Source organism: Boleophthalmus pectinirostris, unplaced genomic scaffold (genome assembly GCF_026225935.1).
Source record: "Boleophthalmus pectinirostris isolate CB_2022bp ecotype Guang Dong unplaced genomic scaffold, ASM2622593v1 HiC_scaffold_5, whole genome shotgun sequence".
In the NCBI taxonomy this organism is placed as follows: Eukaryota; Metazoa; Chordata; class Actinopteri; order Gobiiformes; family Gobiidae; genus Boleophthalmus; species Boleophthalmus pectinirostris.
In genome coordinates, this window is record NW_026571404.1 from 20123718 (window position 1) to 20150335 (window position 26618).

The following is a 26618-nucleotide window of genomic DNA, read 5'->3' on the forward strand; positions in this document are numbered from 1 at the left end:
GTCTCTGTCACTGGAAAGCAGGCCTCTCCAAAACCTGTGTGCAAATAGATAGTTTTACATTTCAATCACATTCAATGACCTTCCAAAGAATACAACACATTGCGATGTACTTACTTCACATACTAAACAAAATACCAACGCAATCCAAGAACTGTGTATTTGGGTTCAACATTTGTCCTTTTAGCTGTTTCTTCTACAGTAGTAAACAGAAATTATTGGCCTTCCAGTTTTTTATTTCATGTAGGTTTACTGTTAATACAATTTCTAACATAGGTTTTCCCATTTATCCAGGCTTAGAGCTGTATCTTGAGGACAACACGTCTTTCAAGAATCCTATTAAATGTAAAGACTTCTTTGTGTATCTAATATCTTAAGATATGGTTTGATGGGTTTTACTCAATAATTCATCATTTAAATAAAAATATAGATGGACATATCTAGGTTGACAGCTTGACACTGTTTAATACCTTCATTCGTTCCAACTTGTAGGTCCCTGTAATATAATGCAAAGTCACATATGGTAGAGCCTTTTTCAACGTATGTGTAATCTTCAGACTTGTATTTCTTTAATAACACCTGCTGCTTAGTGATGAAAAAGAACTGTTTAAATTGTACCACTGTTTACACAAGTTAAGACTTCTTATTGTTAGCATAGCTCTACAGGTATGTATGCTTTCAACACTAAAACTCACAGAGCACAGTCCAAATATAATGATTTCATGATAGTGTTTAATAAAGGTACATACCATATAGCCATGTCTTGTGTCTGACTTCGACATTGAAGTGGTTTTAGCAGTAGCACTATAGTCCCTTTGTTATTATAGGTCTGTATTGAAGGTGGATTGAGAGTGATTTGCAGCCTGTCAGCATTGTTCATGGCCCAAGGGCAACACATGCAAAGCCCAAACCCGGAAACTTCCAGTTGCAAATAAAGCCCAAGGATTATTTGGCTATGTAGTGAGTGAAATTCTCAGCATCATTTTAATACCATGAGCAAAAGACAATAATGTTTTGGTGCTATGGTCCAATGTGGTACTAGTATAAATTACATTACAATGAACTCCTATTAGTATAATATAATGTAAAACTTATATTTCATGTGTTTTCATCCCGAAAACAGCAAAAAACTACAGCACTTTGAGTGCATGTGACATCAGATAGAGGATTCTTTGATACACACATCAAGTTAATTTATGATCAATCTATCAAACTGTAAGCAATAGTGTTTTATGGCACTCTTTCTCATGTTTCTTCACTCAATTTACTCCAGCGCCTTTGCAGCCAATTCCCATATTGTGCCCTCTTCCCTCCAGACCATAAACTTTCCAATATCACGGAGTGGCCATGTCTCTTTGCAACAACTCAAAGCATGCACGAGGTCGTAGACGTGAAGCAGTACTACAGAGCTATCACGTTCCTGGTCTGTGAGAAGGCGTAATGTTATTCCTGTTATTTCTGTAAATGCATTCAGTTCACGCAGCTCTAAAGCCGATCCCTGCGGCGACGGTTTGCATGACTAATTTCATTGAGGACTTAAATAGGGGACTTTAACGAAAGATGTTTTATTTAAAAGCAAATAAAGACACGCAAGTAATGACAGAAAATACAACAAGCAGTCCATGTCCATCTCCTATGACTTGCCATAGTTCAAAAACGCGAGACTATGTGCGCGTCCGCTGATTGGCTAATTGACGGTCTTTATTTTTTGTATTATTATTAAACTAGATTTTTATTGACAGCCACATACAGAGTCCCACAGGTTCGTCAACTGAAGCAACGCATTACATGTGTTCAAATACACACTTGTTATAAATAATAAATCATTCCTATAACACGTGCTCGTGTATACAGAAAACTTTCTGGAATCAAGCCGTGCGTAAAAGTAACATACAGCGAGTTAGCATGAAGTTAACAAGGTGCATGCCGCGAGGCTATAAAAAAGAAAGAAAAGAAAGAAAGAAAGAAAAACTACACTGTCCCGTTGAATGAATTGTTGTACTTACACTCGCTGGCAAAGTTTCCTCTAGGACAGTGGGGATAAAAACATTGCGTAAAAATCATAATCCATTAGTGATCACGGCGAGTGTATGGATCCGAATTCCTGGAGTTAGAAATAAAAGTCACTGTTGGATTGCAGCTAGATAGCGGTCTTTATTAGTTGCACGGAGTGGCCCTCCCACTCTGTCATTATCACTGAAATGCACTGCCACAGAAGACTTCAGCAAACACGAGCAGCGCGCACCGGGAGCGTCGGCAGCACTGGGAATACATGCCCACTGGGGCTTCAGACCAACTCAAAGGCTATTTGAGGCGTCCAGGTGTGCTATTCAAAACCATTCACTTTTTTATCAGCTTTTCAAAATAAATCAACTAGCAATCTTATTCACTTTGATTTGCCCAGCTGTTTTATAAAAACACCCAAGCTCAAAATTGAAAAAGGCGGGAACTGTGCAGAACAGTTCAGATTTAGTAAGCCCTTAAATATTATTGATACCTGCATGACTTTAAACTGCGTACAGCCAAAAGTATCGCACACCCATACATACTATTTTAGACTGCAATGTCATGTGGTAATGCTGCTGCCCCACTCAGAAGTCAACAACATTCTCTGTATCTTCAAGTCCAGTAACTATTTGCTATCTGCCATTATTAAATCACGATATTATTGCATATTATTATAACCATTATTAAATTATGTTTTAATAATGCTCCGATTTTAATTCATTACATAGTTAAAGTAGAGTTAAAGACAATTCAAAAACTTAGATAGATTTTTCCCTAAAGTTTGTGGTACCATCCTAGACACCCACACAAACAGGTGTTCTGCCTCTACACACGTAGCCTACAGTAAGTGTTTAGACAGATGATTTTATCCCACCTCCTCCTTCTGCCTCTCTGACCCCCCAGGAGACTGTCACAGACATTCAGCAAAGAATAAAGAAAGAGCAAAAATACACCAGCAGTGGGCTAAATGTCTGCACTTAACTTTGACTCAGAATCTTGACAAATGTCCCACATACATATTCACATATTCCATCAGGTTATTTTGAATGTAACCAGTGAGCTTCACATTGTATGTATTTTGTCTGGCTAAGTTACAATTTATTGAAAATATTCTTATATTTTGTTATTTTCAGTGGACTGGTACTCAAAGTTTTTGGGCAAATTGCATTAAAAAATATCAGGCTGTGTGGCTGGGAAGGGCATCTAACATAAATATATTCTCCTGGGTGGTAGCACCACAAAATATCAGTTGAAAGAAAATGCTTTGCAGGTGTATTATACACTTGTGTTTAATAGCCCTCATAGTGATATATTTATGAGCTATAAAACTAACATTGACAAGAAAAGATATGCTCCACATCAGCACAATATTGTGAGGTAGTCTTTGTCACCAGTGTCCATTTATTGTCCCCATTATATAAGAAAATGTCCTGTTTTAACCTCCCATTTGCACAAACAGCAACCCAAAATCGTCAGTTGTGTGTGAAAAACCTTGCAGTTTGGGGTTGCTGGACTGGATCTAAACTATGTGATGATCTAAGGATGGTCATAGTACATTTCTTTGGGTCACTACCAAGTATCCTTTATATAGATGCCAAAAAATGTTGAGACTGGAGTTGCATTTCGCCGGGTGTGAGTTGCTTGACTAAATTCAAAGTATCAAACAGACAGGCAGATAGATAAGAAAATAAATATGTATTATTAATTACATGTAAAATGTATCACATATAGATTAATATTGAAGATTGCGAAATAGTCAGAGGTTTAAAGTTCAGTAAATATATGTTAGGATTAAAATGATCCAAAAAGTGTATTTTTATAGAGATTTTTATTTTCTTTTGACAAATAAAGTATGCTGTGAGTCAGTGCATAAAGGTGAAACATCCGACCCACCAGACATCCTTCAAGGTAAATGTTTCAAAGCATCAAATGAGAGTGACAGCCAGTGTGCTCCAAGGTCCTTTAGGCTGACTCAGGAAACACTAAAAACAAGAGATAAGAAATAGGATCAATTCATGATTCATGCATCAATGAGTCACCTCAATAAGAGAAATAGCATCCTGTATTTCCTGTCAACTCATATGAGCTTGTGCAACAACATTGCCCAAACCTATTATTATATATTGAGTGTTAGAGTTTCATTGTAAAACATCAATATCATACAAATATAAATTAGAAAAATGATGCAAGCCTCAAACTTTTTTTTACTCAAGAGCCATCTAAGGTGATGGTTTTCTGAGCACAACCAGATCTAACCCAAATCTAGAATACGACTATTCATTGGTCTAAACTAAGCCTGAAATGGGGCTACACCACTGACACCCACAGCTGAGGTATCCACCTAAGGCCAGAGGGAGGTTGGTCCCATCTGTGGTACACACCATTGCTTGAGAAACATTGGAGTAGGTAGGTATTATAATTATAGTGGTTCTTAAGGTATAAACATGAAATACATGTGCAGTAATTTATTCCTGGAAAATGTCTTGTGGTACACTCTAACATTTTAGTGAAGTTGCCCTTTTGACAAAAGCAGTCTTTTTAATGTCTTTGCTTTTAGGACTTTTTCAAAATGCAGAATAGAAGCGAGAGAGGCCAGACAGATGGTCATGCTGTTTGTAACCCTGAATTTGCATAGATCTACTAAGCGCCTTCCATATTTTACTTAAAAATAGTTTGAGAAATGTCTTTTGTATCCATAGCTATTTTGCCTTTGAATGTCTCAACAAAAATGTCTCCAAAAGTTCAGCATATCCTGCCACTACAAGCCACAGAACAGTTTGACAGGAGAGATATCCCAGATGAAAACCTTTCCAAACAAATTTGCAAATCATTGCTCTTAAATTTATCATTGGATGAAAAATGATATTATATTACACCAAAACAGAATTGTTACTGATGTTACTGAATGTAACAGTATCAAAAGTTCTGCATTATATAAAATTTAATCTTGTGAGCTTTTAGCCATGTTATGATGTTACTTCATCAAAACATACCTGGAGTTTGAGTAACCCTTTATTCTTAGTCCGTCTACATCTCCAAAGCTCAAAATGATTTGTTCCACCTACTGATGGCACGAAGGGGTAGTTTTCAAGTCAACAGTTACCTTTTACCTTTTGTTTAGTAGCGATATAGCCAATTCTAGGGCTGAAATTATTCAAATGATTGTAGTAAAGGTGTATGGAGTTTAAAAACACAGTAGAGCACTTCCTGAATTCCCTCATGACATCACAAGGTGGAGGAGACTGTTTTTCCATTTGAGAGAAGAACTCAGCCTAAATATGCAGGGTCTGTGTCTTAAATGAAAAAAAAAAACAAAAACAAAAAAAACTCCAGGGATGTTTTTGATGAGGAAGCAACTATAATATAGATCAGAAAATATCATAATATGCGCCCTTTAATATTGCTATACCAATACCAGGTCCAATTTTGTATTACAGGCCTATGTGTTGATCTATGCTCCTCCGTTTGCTCTGTTTGTAAATGCATAAAAGCAAATGCTGTTTTACCATTGGGGCTTGTGTTGCTCTGTTTGCACAGTCCATAAGCCAAAGCATTAACACTGTTTGTTTACTTCATACAAAAGCCGACTAATCACTGTAGTCTCTTAATCATAGCATTGAAGCTATTGTTGTGACTGGCTTTTAGTGGAGAACACCTGTCCATTTGAGCGTATCATTTACAAAATTGACAAAACGCTGAACAAAAACTCACTGTGTGTTACTCATCTCTATGCAGACATAACTCGTGTGTACCTTAAACCACAAAAGAGCCTAAAGCATACTCATTCAGAACCTGTGAATGCTCACCTGGGCCTAAATACAACCAGTTTATCCTCTCTAAAATACTGGATAAAGAATGAAGACTGAAACAATAACATCAATAAAAGTCAGTTTGGCCTGCAGCTGTGGTGTAGGGTCCACTCGAAAAATGATCGCATAATTGAGCTGACTATTGAAGGTAGTGAAAGAAAGTTGGTTAAATCGCAACTGCTATTGGTTATTTCCATGCAGTCAGAGGTAGAATTGATCATTTTAGAAGATTTAAACATATAGGACCAAAAAGGAAAATCTAATGTGTGGATTTTTATCAAATAGACAGTATTCACTAGTTCTTAATGACCAATAATGACCTACATATCCATTTTCACTGGCTGTGCAACTAATATGTTAACTGCAATACATTTTAGGTAATACATTATAACAAAATTACAGTTATAAATGATAGATCTCAGCCAATGAGGCCCTAGAGTGGAGTATACTTACAACACAGAATTTTCACAGAAATATGTACATTTTCTTCACAATTTAATTTACAAGGCAGATTTTATTTACAAGGGCAACTACTAATAGCCTGTGCATCCATGATTGGTAAAGACTGAAAGGAAACCATGTACTATTGCCTGAGATCCAAAATACACACTTGACATCTCCTATCCTTTACGAACAAAAATACAGAGAGCTATCTTTCTGGACTTGCTAGGCAACTACATGACACTACTTCTAATAGACTGAGCAGTCTTCAGAATGGACCATTGCCAAGCTTCATATAAATAATAAAATAATGAAAGTATTTTGCTGCTTTGAAAAAGGAACAGGTCTGGCTTAGGTGCACTGAACGTCAGTGCACGAATACATTAGTTTAATTACATTTCTGAAAGTCAAGAAATGAAGTGCAGATATACTGTTATCAGTTTTTGTGAGCTGAATTTAAAAGTGCTCAAACCAGTGACTTAGTAATTAACATGGTAAAAATATAATTAGCACAAGACAAATCTTCTCTAATATTATGGGGCAAGTATAATTTCCACTTTCTGAAATTAGTAGCACCTTGTGTCACAGAACACTGTTCTCACCATCAAAAAGCAATTACTTCTGTAATAATTCTATTTAGTTTTTAATAATTTTCTCAAATGTAAATCATGACTGCTCGTAGGCTTTTGTCATTTAAGAGGCACTATTTCCCATAAATGTAATAGACACAACGCATTCAGGGTAGAGAGAAGGGTGTAAAAATGAAAACACAGCAAATTCTTTATATAGAGACACCATGGGGCCTGAATGCAAGATGAATTTGATAAGAGTAGAAGGAAATGGGGAGGGTGCCTGGGACCTCCTGAAACCCCTCTCTGTCCTAAAAAACCCAGCGCTTACATTGCACTTCACATTAAATCTGAGGAGGTTTATATAAATCCACTGCAGTATACGTTATAATCCCCTGCTGGAAGTCAGTGGTTTGGTCATATACACAAACCCGAATAGCCTAGAGCATCAGAAATTAAACAAGATAAAATGTCTATGATATTAGCTTACATCCCAAGTGTTCAAGCCGGTAATAGGCAAACTGCAAATTATAGGGTCTCTGATTGTATATAGTAGGCTATTAAAAATCTTTTTTCCCCCTTGACTCCTTGCAATATGTTATTAAGAAGGCTGGTCAATACTGAACAATATAACACAAGTTGGCAGATTTAAGGTATAAAAACAACAACAAATAGCCTATAGACATAGTGGAATTATACAGCTGAATGCACATAGGCATAAAACTAATGCCTTGACTTTTTGGGCCAATGAGAAGGGTCAGGATAACCAGAAATACATTGTGCGTATAGAGGGAATACTTTGAGTGCCTGAGCTGCGACTGTATAACTGATCACAAGAGTAAACTCTGTAATCTGCTCTTCACATGGGACCAAAGCTACAGGTGCAACACCAGATTTGTCACTGGCCTACTTCTATTTTTCTGGTGAACATAAGGCTAACGATTCAGGGGAGGATTCATAATATATTGAACAACTACTAACTACTGAATAGGGGTGCCCATAGGAGACTGACAATGCATCATTTTAACTAGCCTAGTGCAACACTCACATACTTTTTTATAGCCTACTCAATGAGCGGAGAGGAAAAGAAAGTAGGATGGCAATAAAATGCAATTCTATGACATACTGGCTTTCCATCTTACAAGTAGACTGTGTGGCTTTGTGGCTGTGTGGTAGACAGTTGACACAGATAAATCCTTTGGTATAAATTGATAAAGTCTCACCAACATTGTCAGATATATTAACATGAAAAATGAAGGATAAGGTAATCAGAATTATGTGATAATTTGCCATTTGTGTCTCTAAAATATATTCTAAAATATTAGAGACACAAATGCAATTTTAACTCACAGTCAGCAGCTCTTCCAGAAAACGTCATGTGTGTCACGTGGTTTTGTTATTACAGGAAGTGAAGATGGCGGCTCAGACGCTGCTCACCGAGTCAGTGCTCGGATGGTCTATATTCACTATAATACTTTTGGTAAGCCAAATAAAAGTCGCATCTCCACAGAATAGAGCTATGGCACAGACGTGCCTAGTTTTTTAATTGCCTAAACATACGTTTGTCTGTGTGTCGCGGTCTGTTGTTAACGCTAATATTAGCTCTAAATCGGTTTAGCTAACATAAGCTATTCTTAACATTCTGGCGTAGCGTTAAATCTGGTTTACGTTTATTTATATATTTACAAATATATTAACGATAAAGTTGACTTTCCCGACTTGTTACTCCACGGGTCTATTTATGTAATCGGTTAACTGTGTTCTCTGTTTATACTACGTTTTCACTTTGAGAACAAATATGATTCTATCACAATTAACTCAATATGTTAGCACAGTCTAAATAAAAAAGGAATCTTATTTTGATGCAAGCACAGTATTATTCCCCTGAGCTCAGGGATTTGGACTTTAATTGATCGCACAGGCTGTGAATGGCAGGCCCTGATAAAAGGGTCTAGTTTTAGTAGTGTCCTCACCTCCTCGGTCTGTGCCTGGAATACAACATTTTGATTGAACCCTAATGCTCTCTTGAACATAGTCTCTGTGCTCAAGTAAACTACGCACTACTTTAAAATAATATAATATCAAACTACAGTGTACAAAGTTTGCATTTTCTCCGCATAATGTCATGTGAATAAAGAGAGAGTAGAGAGATCAGCTGTTTTATAACACCTTGCGATGAGCTATTTTCAGTACACAATACCCTGCAGCTTCTTACCTTTTCAATTACACATTTGTTTGTGTTTTTCACCTTGACACATCTAGCACCGTATAAATAATGTCCTAAGTGGGTCATCGGGCCATACAGTATTTCAGAATTAATGTATAGCATATGGCACTTTATTTTTGATTACACCACAATTTAGCTGAACCAGTCCTTTTGAAATCTCTTTTTCAAATTCTCTTTTTCAAGGGAGTTGTTACACTGTATTTTGTATTCCCTCTTAATTAACAGACTTATAGGATTGGATTGTTGTATTCTGTATGTTTGTTGCATTGCTTTGGTAATCTTTCTTTTGTTTTTCTTCATCTAGGTAATCTTGGCTTTTTGCTGGGTCTACATCCGTAAATTTCAGAGTCGTCAAGAGAGCGAGGCTGTTTCAACCATCACAGCAATATGCGCCCTGGCTGTTGCCTTGATAACTTCAGCACTTCTTCCCGTAGACATATTCCTTGTATCATTCATGAAATATCCCAATGGCACATATAAGGTTAGTATTTCTCTCTTGTAGCAACCTCAGCTAAATCTATTTGAGACATGCTAACAAAATGCTTTTTCCCCATGGCCCCCTTTATCTTGTTTTCTATGCAATTACGATGTCTTAATCTGGCCTAACTGCAGAATGCATGTCTATGCTCATCACTTTTTGCCAAGTCATTGCATTTGTTGCTCTCTAAAGATTTGCCAAAGTGGTACAGGCACAATGAGCAGGAGGTAATTTGCGGGTTTCATTTAGGTTGATATGGTCGTCTGATTGCTATTGGGCACTGGCTTTTATATAGTGTTTAGACAGAATCCACCTGAATAGACTAAACTTTTCACAATCAAACACTCACCTCTCTTACTGCAGTTTGTCTTTACGCAAACATGTTTAAATTATATAACATTATGATACCTAGCATATTTTTTCTGGTCCAAAACAAAAAGGACAGAATGGGCGTGAATCACAGATGTGGTAACTTCCTGTTATTACATCAGTAAACAAATTATATTTTGAAATTATGCCAAGATCTTTATTACAATATTGGACCATTACACAAGCAGGCACATTTTGATTAAGCTCCGAAACTGATGATCTCAAAATGTCAAAAATACCCTAGCATTATCATTATTTCTTAGGGCCTTAGATCCATAAATTTACTTTATTAAACTGACAAAGCACCTGTGTGATAGAGCTGTGCCACCACTTTTTGCAGCTATATAAGATAAATAATTTCAATGTACTTCTTTTTATACTGACAGAGAAGAAATGTATACCATTTCTCCATTTGGAAAGGCCTGGTAATTACAAAAATATTGCATATAAAACAGGTCAAACATATATTTCTATGTATTTTAAGTTTAATGGCACAATTTTACCATGGATATGCCACCCAGGATTAATTTAAACTATGGGCAGTGTAGAATCTTGTGAACCCAATCTTTTGTGCATTGCTGACTGAGTTTTGGTGGTACTTACTAAATACAACTGATTATACTAGTAATATAAAATATTTTTAGTCATAGCCTCATGACTGTTTTCTATGTTTTACAAATTATATTGTAGTATATATTAGTATAATTGTTGTATTTGTTTATGTTTTAGGAATGGGCTGCAGATAATGTGACGAGGGCCAAAATTGAGGACTCTGTGCTTTATGGCTATTACAGTAAGTACCTGCCTGAATGCATTACAACCCCCACTGATCACAGTTGGAAAATTGTAGGTAAACATCTACTCGTGGTCAATGTAATGCTATGTCAATAACAGCTTTTGACAACATGTTAATGTTTCCTTGAGTATGTATTCTTAGAAAACATCAGAGATCACATAATTTGTGGTTAGATACATTTGATCAAGACATTTGATGTTGACCAGATGTTTTAAGTAAAGTCCCTGTCAGCAGCACTATTAATGCACCTTCTGTTTTGGAAAGACATAGATGACAAGTTACAGCCACAAATAGACAGGCCAGACACTAAACAGCATCACATCAGGAAATACATCTCACAGTTTGTGTACACATCTTTGCAGAATTAGAATAGAGTAGTTATCATCAAATGTTGACATATTTTGTTCTATTGCTGTTGCTACTTTTATCTTTTATATGACATGGCCAAATACAAATTATGGTTCAGACTGTGTTAAATAAGTCAGTAGGATTAGTTATGCATGCAAAGGAAAGAACTGTCACTAATTTCACAAGTTTACTGCTGAGCTACTTACACTACAGCATAAAACTTAGAAAACTGTCAAGCATTAGTTAAAATTGTCTCAGATCCAGGTCTTTTAGGGATTTTTGAGAGAAAACAAGTTTTGAATTAATTAATTAGTGCATCCATTTCCAGAAATGTTTCATTTGGTGGTACTTTCTTTCCCCCCTCAAGCCTAACTACAGAATGCATTCAGACTATACATCTAGGAAAGGCCCGACATGATATGAATAATAAATATTTACTGCAGGAATGATGCCAAAGCTATGTGCGCATTCAGGAGATTGAATAGAAAGACTTGAAAGACACTGCTGTTTCCCTCGAGCGCGGATCACATGATCATAGCCCTGGGGCAGTAGGTCCACCATGATGTGCTTTCTCCGAGCTTGTAACCTTTGGCTGCTGGGAACCGCTGCAGCTCACAATTTCTACTGTTATCATTGATTTTATATCACAAAGTTGCATATCTTATAATATTGCAAATACATTATTGGTTCAGAGTTTTCACCCTCATTCTTGAATTTTAACATTGCTCTTGTGGCATGGTAATGGTGTTGTTTTGAGAATGAATGTGCTGGCGTCTTACTGGAGTGTTGCAATGGCAGAAGTCATTTGTGTTAATTAATTACTTTTAAGGCACTGCTTTTGATGTGATAACCTATTATAACTTGTTTTTGACCTGTAAATATAAATTTTGCCAGGTCCAGGCTTATATATAGACATTGCTGTGTGTGTGTGTGTGTGTGTGCGTGCGTGCATGGGGGTGCGTGTGTGCGTGTGTATGTGTGTATGTGTGTGTGACCAAAGACACTGCAGTCTGTCTCCTCTGAGGACATTCCCTTTTACTTTGCCAGTAGGTGGAGACCAAGCTCCACATGTGACACATGCAAAAGCCTCCGTACAAATGTAACCTTTAAAGAGCACTTTTCCTTAAGGCCGTATTTGACAGAGCTGTCTATTCATCTCCTCACAAATGGAATAATTACATGGCTGACGCTCACCCCTTTCCCAGCTCTGATCCATGTTTGGTTTCTCTCAGGTAGACTGATTTTCAAAGCACATAATGAACATATGCACATTCACTTATCAAGCGTTTCTCTTATTTACTTTATGCTTTTACTCATTTGATGGACATGCTGTACAAAGGTTTGGCATGTGTTGTGTTGACACTTCTGTTTGATTCGCACACGCTTCTCTATAGCTATAATTGTCTAAATGCAATGAGTGATATATTTTCAACATTTTCAACTATGTCCAATTTCCCTTAGCAATTATCCTAACACAATACATCAACCACCCCTTTCTGTCTGTGATGTTTACTCTACAATATATAGTTGTATTTAACCAAGACAATTCTATGCCCTCAATCAGCCTGTCTGAAACCAGCAGGTGTTGTAAAGGTTCAGCCAACTTCATTACAGTGACCCGGTCAATATGAACACACCTACCGTATGTGAAAATGAAGCATAATAATAATCATAATGTCATGACAGCAAGAGCAGATTTAGACTAAATACTGTACATCACGTCACAATATATTGCAGGGATAATTTATGATTTATACATTTTCAGTTGCAAATCTTTAAAATGCACAACTCTGCCAACACAGTTGTAACAGTGTAATAACAGCTTTTCCATTGCTCAAATTGATAAGTGGATGGATGTCTCTGGTCTCGTTTAACACCATTTCCTTTTCGAGTTGAAATAGCTTTTTGTGATCTTTGATGAACTCCGAAGTCTAAAAGCCTGGCCTTTTCAATCTCAAGCTTCTGTCCATTTTATTTCCTCTGACTGCTCACGACTTCAAAGCAGCAGTACAAGACCCATAAGCAACAGGGCAAAATACCCTTGGGCCCTTTGAATAAATCATTGGCCTTCTCTATCCCTTTTAATGCCATTTTTAGAAAAGATGCCATCACGGACATAGCCATTTTGTAAATAAATATACCGCTAGAACTTTTCTTTTGTCCCAATCTTCTCCTGGGTGCACAGAAATTGCTGGAAAGAGGGTTTGGATGCCGCTTTTAGGGGGCTTCGAAACATTGACAAATTACAGTTTTATTTTGGACGACAGGTTTCAGTGATACTAGAGCCTTAAGTAAGAAAAAGGCCCAGCATGCACAGAAACAACCACTTGCGTCTTACCATTAAAAACTTTTACAAATATTTTAAAATCACTTCTATGCCGTATCACCACAAAAATGAAATACCATTGCATTCTCTTATTATTTAGTTCAGTGTGTAATTCTAGTCTTATCCATCCAATGAAATTGTTGATAAAAGTGTTGCTATATTTGTGTTTGTGATGAAAAACATAAAAGTGATACTAGTTTGAACTTGAGTTAGGCTTCACATTAAAATAGTTTTGCACGTTTATTTCTTATTTTTGAAAGCTGCACTACTTTTTGACCCTGTGCTTCCTTTACTATTTCAAAGGCCTGTTAGTGCTATCTTCCCAAATTGTTAGCTACAAAATATTAATGGAAAGTACCTTGTATTACTGTGTAAATTGTAAAGGAGCACTGTAATGTTCATTGAATTCATTACGGAATAATAGCAACTAATACCTTCTCATATAGCAGGGCATTTTGCTACAGAATATGTCAAATGGCAGCAGCAATGACGTTAGAACCCTAACTGTCTTGTGGGTCAACAGACATTGCATTGTATTTTAAAATACTTGGGTATTTATTCTTTGTATTTTCACTAATCACTATCATCCAAAGACATAAGGTATTATGCCAGTACTGCAATTTTACATTGGGTTTGTGCTTTTGGATCATTCTTGTTTTGCAAAGATCTTGTAGTCCTATTAGTTTGATTGTTTTTCCCACAAGAATCCAAAAAGTGAAGGTTTAAATTCTTGCTTGATCTTTAGTTGTAACTTGCACTGACAGCACAGAAGGACAATGGGTTGTATTGGGCTCACTGGGAAAATCTATTCCTTGAAAATGGAGAACAGAACAAATACAACAGAGACGACTCCTGAAACAATATGTTATAGACAGATGAGATTGCGGAGGAACTGTTTGGACTCACTTCTGTTTTGTCAAATAGCAAGCAGTGCCAGAGGCCCCATGCAGTGGAGCCAGTACAACAGTAGAGAAGTGATGAGGTTTCGGTTTGTTTTGCAGTTACAGTTCCTGAAACTCTGCAGTTATTCAGTTAACCCTTGTCTCTCTAAGTACAAGAAATATCACAGTTTTGAATGATGTCCTATGACTTTAGTAACAGCCAGATTTTTTAAAGATCAAGGAACTCATAAGCCTGTCATATATCATGATGTGATAAACAATATTCTTCAAACTAAAAGCAGGATAATCTCATTTTACTCTTTTGTAAAACTGCAATAAATAAATAACAGAATGACACATGAAGTTGTCATAGAAGTCAGTGTTATCAAACTACAAAATTAGAGCAAAGAAAAATGTACATGCAATAAATATTGAGCCCCAAAAATAGTGATTGGTGATAATGGTTAGGTGTATTATTTATTCAGTCATAACTCAATATAGTAATTATCCTGACAGGCATAACTCATGTCTTTTTAAATATTATTTCTGTCTTCAAACCAGAATCGTTGTTGTGTGCATTTGCCCTGAGTAAATGTAGTGAATGACTGTCTGTCTGTCTCTGTTTGTGTCAGCCTTTGTGACTAACTGGCCTCTGTCCAGGCTGTACCTCACCTCGGGCCCACAGGAGCTGGGACAGGCTCCAGCTCTGTACATTCTCCTGAAGGAAACATGAGGCTGTAGACCAATGAATCCTCTGTATTTGTGCTGCTTTTATATAGCTTTTAGGAGGCAGCAGCTGTTCACACATCCAGGCAAATCTGAGCTACACAGGCGTCCGGTTCTCTCTGCTCCCTGTCAAATCTAGACCCAATATTCAGCATCTTATCACTGCTGCGGTGGCCCCCAAAAATGATGCCTCCCTTGATGTTTACAGGAAATTAGAGTGCAAGCCATTCGTGTCATACCTTTCAGCAAGTGTCTGTCCGGACAGATATTTTCATCAGTCTCCCGAGCCCTTTGTCACTGGCTGTGTTTCTGTGCAGCCTCCCCTGGCATTTCATTTTCACATAAAATGTAATACTTTTTCTGTGAGGGACAAGCGTTCAGGGGCTAGAGTCACTGTGCAGGACTGAGGTAAGGTTACAACACTCGGATCAGGAAAGAAAAGGCTTAGAATAAGTGTTGATCAATATGCTTTTATGCTTTTATATTAAACCATTATTTAGCTGCTGTATCTTGATACTATATACTATCTATGTTTGATCTCTGTTCAACAATATATTTATCTTCAAAATCAAGACAATCTCCTGTAGGTTCTAAATCAAGATGATAAAATATGAAATGCAAACATGTAACATAAATGTTTCTGTAATATAGAATAATAAATCCCAAAATGATTTAGATTCATCAGAGCATTAATATATTTATACAAATCTTCTTGTTTGTCCTCACTCACATTTTAATACACACAAATGTCATGAAATCTTGAGTAAAATATTCAGAATCTGAAATGCAAATCTCGTGCCTGGGTTAAGGACACGGTGTTATTCAGTCCTGTGCGCTGTGTCAGTTGGATAAATGCACACTGTGTTTCTTAGACTGCTCAGAGTGTAATGGATGGTACCTGTGAATGTGATATGGCCCATTCTTACTCTACGTTACTATTCATGGACTTATGATTAATCTTAGCCCTTTGCTTTAGTATATACCCGATATACACATATGCAGTATTTGTCCCGAACCTCACCCTAAACCTGCTTGGTGTGCCTGTAAACGAGTGTAAATGGATACCTCAGTGCAGCGATGAGCATGTGTTTATTGAAAGTAATGCCCTGTCAGAGTCACAGCTGGCAAAACGGCGAGCCACAATCACCGGGATGTTCATTTGTCTGCAGCAGCGAGAACATTTCCTGAAATATAGCCCATTTACAAAAGACTGTGTTGTACTTGTTTATAGACATCCTCACTTGACTGATATAGAGCAGATTCAGCTTGTATCCTAGGATTGCCTCACTGTTCTTGATTTGAAACTTGATTTTTATTACTGAGGGAAAAAAAGTTGTTTACTCGTTTCAATTCCACATGATCTCTAATAAACACAAGATGCACATCACATTTCCACTTGGCATAATTCTATGAAAATGCAATACATGTACTAGTAAGTTTTTAATTTCTCCCTGTAGTCATATTACTTCATAGTAGGGCTCAGAATCACAAGGTTCCTCACGATTTGATACGATACACAATACATGGCTTATGATTATCACGATATGGCAATAAATGATATATGGCACATGATACTCTGTTATATATTATTGTTTTTTAAGAACCAAATACATTTTAGCAACAATATTTCTTTGTTAAACCACTACTTGTGCAATGTTAATATTAAATGAAAACAGTGAATATCAACTGTATTGCATGAACAAGTTTCCTTTAGCTAAATAAACCAAAAATACTGTAAAATACCAAAAATATACATATATACTGATACTACATATCTAGTCATTTTCATACAACTTTTAGGCTGCATTGTTACGTTAAATGCAAGTTTAGTTCAGCTTCCTAGAATTGATTTGTCATTTGTCTTTTGGCAACCTAAGCTTGGATTCAGTCAGCAAAATGTGTGATTGCGTGTTTTATATCTATGTAATAAGTCTGTTAGAAATAATATAGTTCTTATGCAGTAAACGTGAATAATAAATGGCATCATATAAAATGATTGTCAACAGTGATTTATCAAGTATGGCCTGTCATAGAGTGCACAGTTTATGTCCAGTAATTCTTTGGTGCCTTTCACTAACAGGATTGTTGTGACCAAGAGCTGCTGTGCTTTTCATTGAGTTATTTCAGGATCGTCTGAAATAACCTCACCACAATCCATTTACTTCTAAAAGAAAGGAGCACCCATCTTGAAATAGCAACTCCCTGTTTAAAAGTCTTTTACCCTCACTGAGTGGCTGCATAAGTGCAACAAGTACCCAAACTCTACATACAAAATTGTTGGGTAGACTTAGAATTTGTGATTTATACAGAAGTGTGTTATTGATTCCTTTTTTTTTTTTAATAAAAAAAAAAAAATGTTTGCCCTAGATATGTAACTTCTTGTGACATTCTCAAACCATAATAAATGAAAAGGATGGTTTCAGAAAGATTATAACTTTGTCGTAGTTGTCACTGTACATGCATACTTAGAATCACTTAGAAATAAAGCTGCATAGTTTGCAGTTAACTCTCAATAGGTCTTCAGAATGTATTTATACATTTTATCCTGATACACATAGACATAACATTGATTCACCGTGAAGGCATGAAATTTGTCTATATAATATACTCTATTGTAAGATGTCAATTTGCTTTGCCTATTGTGCAGCATGGAGAAATGGATTTGTGTTTTACAAAAGAAGAAACTGTATTTTGCATAATGTATGTTTTCTTCTCCCACAGCCCTCTACTCCATCATACTCTTCTGTGTCTTTCTGTGGATCCCCTTCGTCTACTTCTACTATGAGGAAAGGGACGATGACAACACCAACAAATGTTCTGTAAGGAATCACTTCAGACTAAAGAAAAATCACACAAAAATATAACAACAGAACAATTTAGTGACACCTTTAAAATCTTTTGATAGATGACAAGTGATGTAGAAAATGCGAGTAGTCTCTCTGGTAGTGCTCTCTCTTCCCCATATGTCAATTTTAAGCTGACAGAGGCACTTTCTCACCAGCAGCACAGCCTTCTTTTGTATTGTTACTTTAAAAGCACCTTGAATAGCAGTGAGACTGACACGTTATCTTCGCTAGGTCAACCTGGATCTACGGCACCTCTATAAAGCTCTCACTCTCTACTGTCCTTAGCTAAATGGACTACAACCCCATCACCTCCTTTCCCATTACTTTCCTCACCACAGTGAATAAAATATTTTACCTCATTTTTGTGATTGACCCTTTTTAATTTTCCTCTTTTTGTGTGTTCCAGCAAGTAAAAAACGCACTGAAGTACACAATTGGATTTGCCATTGTCTGCATAGCACTGCTTTTAATTGGGTAAGTTGGAAGCACGGCTGACTTCTTCTGTGACACTTTAGGTGGAAATTGCCATCTGGTAATGAGAGAAGGACCCATAGAGGTAGCTACAGCAAGACTTGTCAGACTATTAGCTATTAAAAATACTCAATCCCTTTAATTATGCTCAAAGTCAGCGGCTCTCAAATAGTGGAGCAGGTACCACTAGTTCAATGAAGATTTGTGCAATTTTGTTATAACAGTTTACTGGTTTAGATGTACTGCAATTTATCCTGATCAGTTCCCTGTTAAAATCTAGTCTAGTTTGTTTTTTAGACACTCAAAACCTTAAAATTTCATTACTCATTCAATTCCCACTTTTAGCAAGATACCACAGCTCTGAGGCTGTCTAATACAGAGGCTGCACTTACGGCTTTTCACTTATTCACACACCACACCTAAACTGGATCACGTGTCTTGTCTAAACATTCAACTAGGTTTCTTACAATAATTAGTATAATGACTTATAAAAGTATATTGAATAAATGGTAGCTAAAAAAAATTGTTGTGCTAAATTAGCACAACTGAGCTCATTCAATATTTATTGTGACTACCTTTTGTCTGCACACTTAGGTAAACTGTTTTGTACAATACGATTTAAAATATAAAGGGTCAAATACAATGAAACTTTCTATGACTCATAGATACTGACCACAAAAGTGTTCATTCTGATATGTTTATTTGTTGCAGCTCAGGTATTTTAACAATATTGGATCATTCTTTAAAGTCACATTGAGTGTCTGGAAATGTTGCTCTACTTATTAATATTATTATTAATTATTGCCTTCTGTAACAATACATCACATTTCAAAATGTGTTATTGTGACAGGATTAAACACAACAAATGTTGACAGGATTAAACATGACAAAAGTGTGCACTGAAACTGAGAGGTTATAACACAACCTCTCCATGGTCTTCGTATCTGTTGTCTCTGGTTTAGACAACATGGTCAAATTGCTGTTTTGTTCTACTGTAGTGCTTGTTATGTATTTGTCAAGCACTTGTTTGGATAGAGTTTCATATTGTTTAGAACTAGTATAGTCCTATTTATTATTATCTCGACACAATGGATTCTCTTAGCTGTCTTGATAGCTACATGCCTTGTGCTTAACCTATAACCACTAACAGTGTCCCTGTTGAAAAGGGGCTTAAAAGGACACACATCTATACTCTCCTATAGGCCGTTTGGACTTTTTTATAGACAGAAGCAATTTCCCTCCATTTTACTTCATGAAGTGGAACTGTTGCGGCTTTGTTCTGGGAATTGTTGCTTTGCTCTTTGATTTCCAACAACAAGATGGCTTTTATCGTGGACCGGTTTTCTAATACTGTGAGACATAATAGTTTTGTTTGGTGAATTTTCACTCTTTGGGTTCTGGTTTGATGTTACAAGCCTTTGTTTGCTCCCTTTAAACTTGGCGAGCGAGTGAACTACTTTGGACCCTGAACTTAGATATCCATGGCTCTGTGAACCTTGTTCAAAAGGACACTTAAATATAGTATTTAGTAGTTCTTTATTTTCTGTTTTGAGGACATGGGTATGTTTTTTGTCTGTATAAATGAATGTTTTTAAGGTTACAACACTGAATACAAGGCTGTTTAACATATCTCTGTCCTCTGTTCTCTGGTGACACATATGGCATAAAGTTCTCTTTATTGCAAAGTAAACAACATTGACATAATTTGACATTTTCAGGGCCTTTGTTCCACTTGAGCCTCCACATCAGAATACTACCCAATGGGAGAAGGTGCAGTACCTGTTTGAGGAACTTGGAAGCAGCCGTAAGTTATTTTATTATCACTTTATGATGTGATATGTTTACTGTTTATGTTGTTTTACTCTCTAATATGGCTCTGAAGAAATCCATATTACTGTTGGCTTGTTGAATGGCACACTGGCCTGTTTATGCTAATGTTAATGAAGGATCATGACCAAATGTGGGCCCCTAACAGTCCTCTGGCCTTTTGCCATCTGAGGATCAAGGAGGAAGTTCAACCATCTGGCTCTCCTCACCAGCACAGACCCCTACACGCTCTCCCTCACCTCCTTCACTGGGAGCCCAGGGAGAGGCACACTGCTGTGGATACGTGGATACCTCATGCCTTCTCCCACCCCTCTGGCTCCAGATGGGAGGTTAATTGCATAAAGGGAAAGGCACTTTTGGCACATAACCCTGCTGACTGCTCTTTTACCATTGTTCATTAAAGCCACTACATCTTTAATGGCTTGAGCATTTCATTTGCTTCTGCGTTATAGCAATGCCTGAACGCTTTTTACATTAGTAGCCACTAATGCAGCTATTATAGTTATGGTTGAAATATGGTCCTTAAATGAAGTGTAGCTATAGTGGAAAAGAGACACCACTTGTGGTTTGTTAAATACACAAAACATGGTTCATACTGTATAGTGTGTTTACTGTAACTTATTTTGATGTTGCATTGAACAAACCCAAATAAAGAAGCAGACTGTGATGATTAAATATTGAGAGAGTAAATTTTACTGTGTCCTGTGCTAACCCTTTGGTGATGTTGTCGTTCCACAGAAAGCGGCTGCTATGACTAACACATCTCTTTAAAAAACACATCTCAGTAAAAGCCTTGTGTATATGCACACAAGCCTGAAGGGTTATACGAAGCCAAGATAACAGTGTGCTTATGCCTTAGCTACAACGTGGTCACACTGCTGATAATAGATGACAATACTCCATGTTTAAGCCCTGGAAAATTTGCCCCCAAACTAAGAAGGATGTCAGCAAGTGTCAACATTGTTTAGGGTATATTAAGGTCAATGCATTGTACAGCATACGAATGTGGTTTGTGTTACCCACCTTTGTGTTAAGACAAAGGTGTGGATACTGAACATTTGGGTTATGTTGGCAGAATTATACTTGGATATTTTTGTTCAAAATAAAATATGAGATATAAGTATTAAGAAGCCATACTGTGATAGCATGCATGTAGAGGTAAAGGTAAAATAATAGTGCTGTAAGAATCACACAATTCTATAAATTTGCTTGTGTCCATCTCTCATGAGTTGATGGAGCCAAAATTATACATGCTCTAAATAACAACTTAATATTCTTAATCAAGCGGTGCTGTCAAGGATAAAGGAGAAAGGCACGATGCAGACAGGTGGGCTGAGCACAGTGAGGAGGCTGCAGGGAGGAAGACTAGTAGAGTATTTCTAAGGGGCGACTTTAGCATTGAGCTCTGTGACAGGTGGGATCGTGACAGGGGAGGGTGCCGATCAGTCTCTTCATCAATCCTTGTCCTCTGACTCCAACTCTGACAGCTGCCGTGACATCCACGGGTGCCCTCAGCTTATGGGTGGTCCACTTTCCACCCCAATCAAAGATGACATGCATCAGCTTAGTACATATACAGGCAGTGGGAATCACAGCAGTTAAGAAAATGATTTGGGGGAATTGTAATGATTCTAGAGGACACAAGATGACCAGCCTAAAATTGTACATGGATGTGAAAAAGACATAGACAAGATACAACCTCCTGTCTACTATGCTATATAGTTCACGCATCATTCAGAAACCTGGAATATCAGGGCTGCACAATATGGCAAAGAGAATGTATCTTTTTTGTTTTAAAATGATTGGTCACCATTTTATTACATTTTTTTGCCAAATAATAGCTCTCAATATTGATTTCATGACAAAGATGGACTTTTAATTAGTGCCATTTAAGACAAAAATATTATAAACCACATGCTTTTACTGACAGGATTGGCTGTAGACCTACTGATTAAATAACCTCAAGCTGGTAATTGATCGTTTGAAAAGACTGAATTCTGACAACATTCAATTAATTGCCGGACCCTACTGGAAACTCTCTTGTAAAATATTCTAATTTAAATGGTTTAACAATGTTTCCTATCTAATTAAGTTGCTGCATCCTGAGAAATTGCTACCAAAATGTTACTTCATGGAATGAATAGAAAGGGACAATTGAACTTAAAATGCCAAGACATTTACCTCAGAAGCACATTTATTAGGAATTTCTTTAACAAAACCATTATTGTATTCCTCAAAAAATAAGTTGGGTTGTACTGTCTTGACATGGGCATTTTCGTTTAGATATGAACAAATAGCTGGTGAATTTTGTACCACATGAGGGGCAGAAGCCACGTCTGTGTCCTGTGTCTCTTATGTCTCTAATGTCTCTAATGCGTCCCCTGCCTCTCACCTGCAGATGGTCTACCTGCGCTGTCATTCTCTATCAGCTCCTTGACCTTGATCGGCATGTTGGCCGTCATCACTTACACGGTGAGTTGGAACCCGCTCTGACTTAATGTGAACTTGTGTCTCGAGTGTTGCCACGTTGCACAGTCATTAAGAAGACTGATTCGTAAATTATTCACTGGGGTGCTTCCTAATATACCCTGCCCACTTTTGCATGTTAGTTTGCATACTGGAGGTCAAATCACACGTTCAACCTGTCCAAATTATTAATCACTGTTAATTATTAAAATGTGTTGTTAATTCTAAATTAAATTAGTAATTCTTCTTTTTACTCTGACATTATCTTCATAAAGTGTTGATACGAATAAGAAGTGTATGAAATAGTATTATTTAATAGCAGTATCTTTTAACAGCCATATATTCATAGACTGATGGATCAAGTGTTTCCCAGTAATAGAGGAGATTATGGTGATGCCCCATAGTCTAAAAGCAAGATGAGCAAAAAAAATTGTCAAACAAATTATACTTTACGCTTGTAGTGTTATTGTTAATATATAGAACTAACCATTTTTAATCTATAATCAGTGCATTTTAAATCAGTGGGAGGAATAGGTGACATTTATATACCAAAATATTATATTGAATACAATTATTTAAATATGGCTCACTTCTGCCACCATAAACCTGTGGGAAACACTGATGGATCATAATGCTTAGTTTAGGTAAGTTAAATATCAAATTTCAGTTAAAGATGCAGTTTCTAAGTTGAGTTATTGGTATAACTTTACTTTTATTATTTATGGTAGGTTTGTTACAGTTTTCTTATTCTTAACTGTTCTGACCTGATATTCCTGCATATATATGGATCTACCCTCTGTCCATTAATATATGCCTATATTTTGATTCTCTCTTCATTGGGTAGTTTGTCATTTTTTTCTTCAATCGGTAGAATCGACTGTGTCTGTTACTGCTGTCCATTTTTCACTCCTGTTATCTTGGTAACTAGACTGTAAATTTTCCCTGAAGCTTGTGCCACTGCTGTTTTAAAAATATCAAATAAACAAGGGAAAAAATATAGCCAGCCAACCCAATTTATCCACTCGCCATTGCTGACCGCACATAAGGATTAACAATGAAATCCACACTTAATAATATACAGAGAAAGCTTTCATTTCTCTCTAAATGAGAACCAATTACTGTAAACTGTATTAATCAAAGTTGAGTTTTTAAAGATTGTTTCTACCATCCACGGTGAGTGATGGAGTGGTAGTGTCATTGTATTGTCTTACAGTGTTAGTCCTGCATGTAAAGAAAATTACACACTAGAGACGCTTAGGGAAGTTTTTAGTGTTGCAGTTCAGTGTACATGTACTCACAAAATGAGTGTGTGATTTATCCTTGTTTCTATGTGTTACTATTTCGGCTGATTAACTTAATGGAGTGTAAGTAAAAGCCTCCATAAGTAACAGGGATTTCTGTGACTGCTGTAAATTTATTAGCACTGTTTGTGTGTGCAACCAGCCCTCGGCCCACTTCCACTGCCCGTAATGTACATGCTATATAACACTGTGCACTTAAACATAATAGGATTCAACTCTCAGAGAAGATCTTACAGAAAATCCTGTCCTTCCCTGGAAATGTAAGACTGAACTTTAAAGCCCTTTTAATGTTATTATTCTATGGTGCCTTGTTTGCAGCAGGAACCATATGAGGTCCACTGAGGCCCGGGCATTAGCTTCATTTCAAAACCCAGCATGTGCACTGGCTCATGGCTGTGTCCCGCATGCATCCCCTTTTTTCCTTCTACTCTTAAATTTCCTCCATAAGATGTTGATGCTGAGTGCACAAGATGAATGCCTGTTGATGCTATCACAGCCTTCAGATTGACCTGGGAAATGGGGTCTCTCAGACAACCTCTGTAGACGTCTGGTTTTGGATCTTAAACTTGTTTTTCACATTTTATTCTAGGATTCCATTTTTTTTTTTTTTATATTGATTGATCATAATATCCATCCAGAACAAAGCTTTTTAAATGGCTGTCAAATAACATTATTAAAATTACTTTATTTACTTATACACTTCATAATAAAAATGCATAAGGCTTATGTGGGTTTTTGATTGATGCCTCCCCTTATTCACAATATTTTTTTTAATTAACTTGTATTAATTAAAGGCACCTTTTCAATTACGACATATTAATTATGCTATATCTTACACACACTGTTGAATGTACTGCTGAATTGTAAACCACCTAATCTTTATTGTTGGTTGTAGCGAGTAATTAAAATAGCTTTTATGTGGAGGTGTTAAAGACATGGTTGCACAGTCCTTCCTCCTCCCCTTTGCTCCACTATCACCAGCCGCCTGAATAACACAGAGGGCCCTGTCTGCCCTGTGTCCACACGCTTGTACTGGTGCCCACTTTGTGGTCACATGGCTTCCCTGTTTATCAGGCAGGACCATCACCCCTATCCAATCTATTTGTAGCTACTATTATTGACCACCATGGGCTTTTTAATGGAATTATTGAGCATATATGGTAATAGGAAGTGATAGTAGCTTTTTTACAAGGGGACACCTGTGTTCCTGTATTTCTCCCATGCTCTTGCACGTTGGTGGGGGAGGGAAATGTTTCTCTGGGGATCTGGGACAGGTTTTCCTTTTATGAGTGTGTTTGATATTCGGGACATGCTCCGGCCTTAAGAGCTCCATGATTCATTGCAGAAGGCGACATTCGCCTGTAGCAAAGATCCACAGCAGAAACTAATAATAGTCGAGCCTGACTTGGTATCCCCAGTGACTTGCCTAATGCTATCTAACACTCAGAAACTAGTAAAAGTTGTCTCAGAAAAATATAAAATATAGGGTTTGATATTTTTGTGCTTGGAAATTGAAGAAAGGGCACTATCTTTTGACACTGCTGAAAGTATCTTTTTACACAGGTCTTCTCTGTAATATTTTGAACCTTTAAGTGCATATCTGAGTTTATGAAAGCAAGATGGCTGACTATCTGTTCAAGTTTTGTCGATCATTTTGGGAATATATTTTATTCTAGATTTAAAAAAAAATCTATTTTCATTAAAGTTTGAATGCTGCTGTGTACTCCACTGTGCATGTTTATATTTTAGCATTGAACAGAAATCTTACAGGAAATAGAGCAGAAAGAACATTGTCCTTTACTGATTCAATCCTGACTACATTGATGGCTCTTTTTGATGAATGCTCTCATCTTACTCAGATATTCCTTTCCCTCCAAAAAAAAAAAATCTTCTTATAAAAAGCATCAAATCCTGGATAGCGGATAGTGCTGTCACATGGGGGCACTGTTAAGCTGTAAATTGCATCAGGCTGATATAAGGCTGAAATATCCTCACAAAATGGTTGCAGCAAACTTAAAATTCTGCTGTGCAAAATTGTAGATCACATTTTATATTTTCAAGCACATAGTTTACACAAGCAGAGGCTATATTTTAATGTGTATTTTCATTACAGAAATTGTGTCTTTTTCAACATTGTCATTGTTTGTTTATAGCCACTGAGGAGGAATGAGTGGGTGAATTCTGATGCCATATGACAATAACATATGATTGCAATTGTGCTGTTGCAGGCATATGGCATGTCGATTCTGCCTTTGAATCTGATAAAGGGCACGCGCAGTGTAGCATACGAGCGCCTGGAGAACACCGAGGACATGGATGATGTGGAGCAGCAGATAGAAAACCTCAAATCCAAGGTGTGTGCAACTCAAACACACTTTTTCTACGTTTTAATGTAATCATTCGCAAGTCTAGTCATGCGTTTTACTGTACTTGTGCATAACCTCCAGCTCATCCCCCTCTCCTTATCTTTCTACCTGGCCTCACTGTGCAGTTTGCATGCAATTATAGATGGGGATAGCAGCTTCCTATATTGACTGGCACAGTGGAGAAAACTGCTGGAAGAAAAATCATATAATTGTGGTTATTAGGCTGTAGTTGCTAGTGGTAACCTTCAATTCAACTTAATGAGTAGGACATTAGTCATTCTTTCTATAGCTATACTGTTGGGGGACTTCTATATGAGACCTATTTACATTTTAATGTGTATTATTCAGTTTGTTTGTCTCTCTTTGA

At 36.9% G+C, this 26618-nt stretch overlaps 1 protein-coding gene across 1 annotated transcript in view; it reads left to right on the top strand.

Annotated features, from left to right (window-relative positions):
* Window positions 1-8211: 8211 nt before the first annotated feature.
* The window catches only part of lmbrd1 (LMBR1 domain containing 1), a 35270-nt gene continuing 16863 nt past the window's right edge, over window positions 8212-26618 (top strand). Inside the window, exons 1-8 of the mRNA XM_020921309.2 lie at window positions 8212-8303; window positions 9355-9531; window positions 10627-10690; window positions 17696-17793; window positions 18227-18294; window positions 20010-20095; window positions 22517-22590; window positions 26114-26239. Coding sequence (XP_020776968.1) covers window positions 8238-8303; window positions 9355-9531; window positions 10627-10690; window positions 17696-17793; window positions 18227-18294; window positions 20010-20095; window positions 22517-22590; window positions 26114-26239 — 759 coding nt within the window. The 5' untranslated portion in view covers window positions 8212-8237. The remainder of the gene's footprint in view (window positions 8304-9354; window positions 9532-10626; window positions 10691-17695; window positions 17794-18226; window positions 18295-20009; window positions 20096-22516; window positions 22591-26113; window positions 26240-26618) is intronic.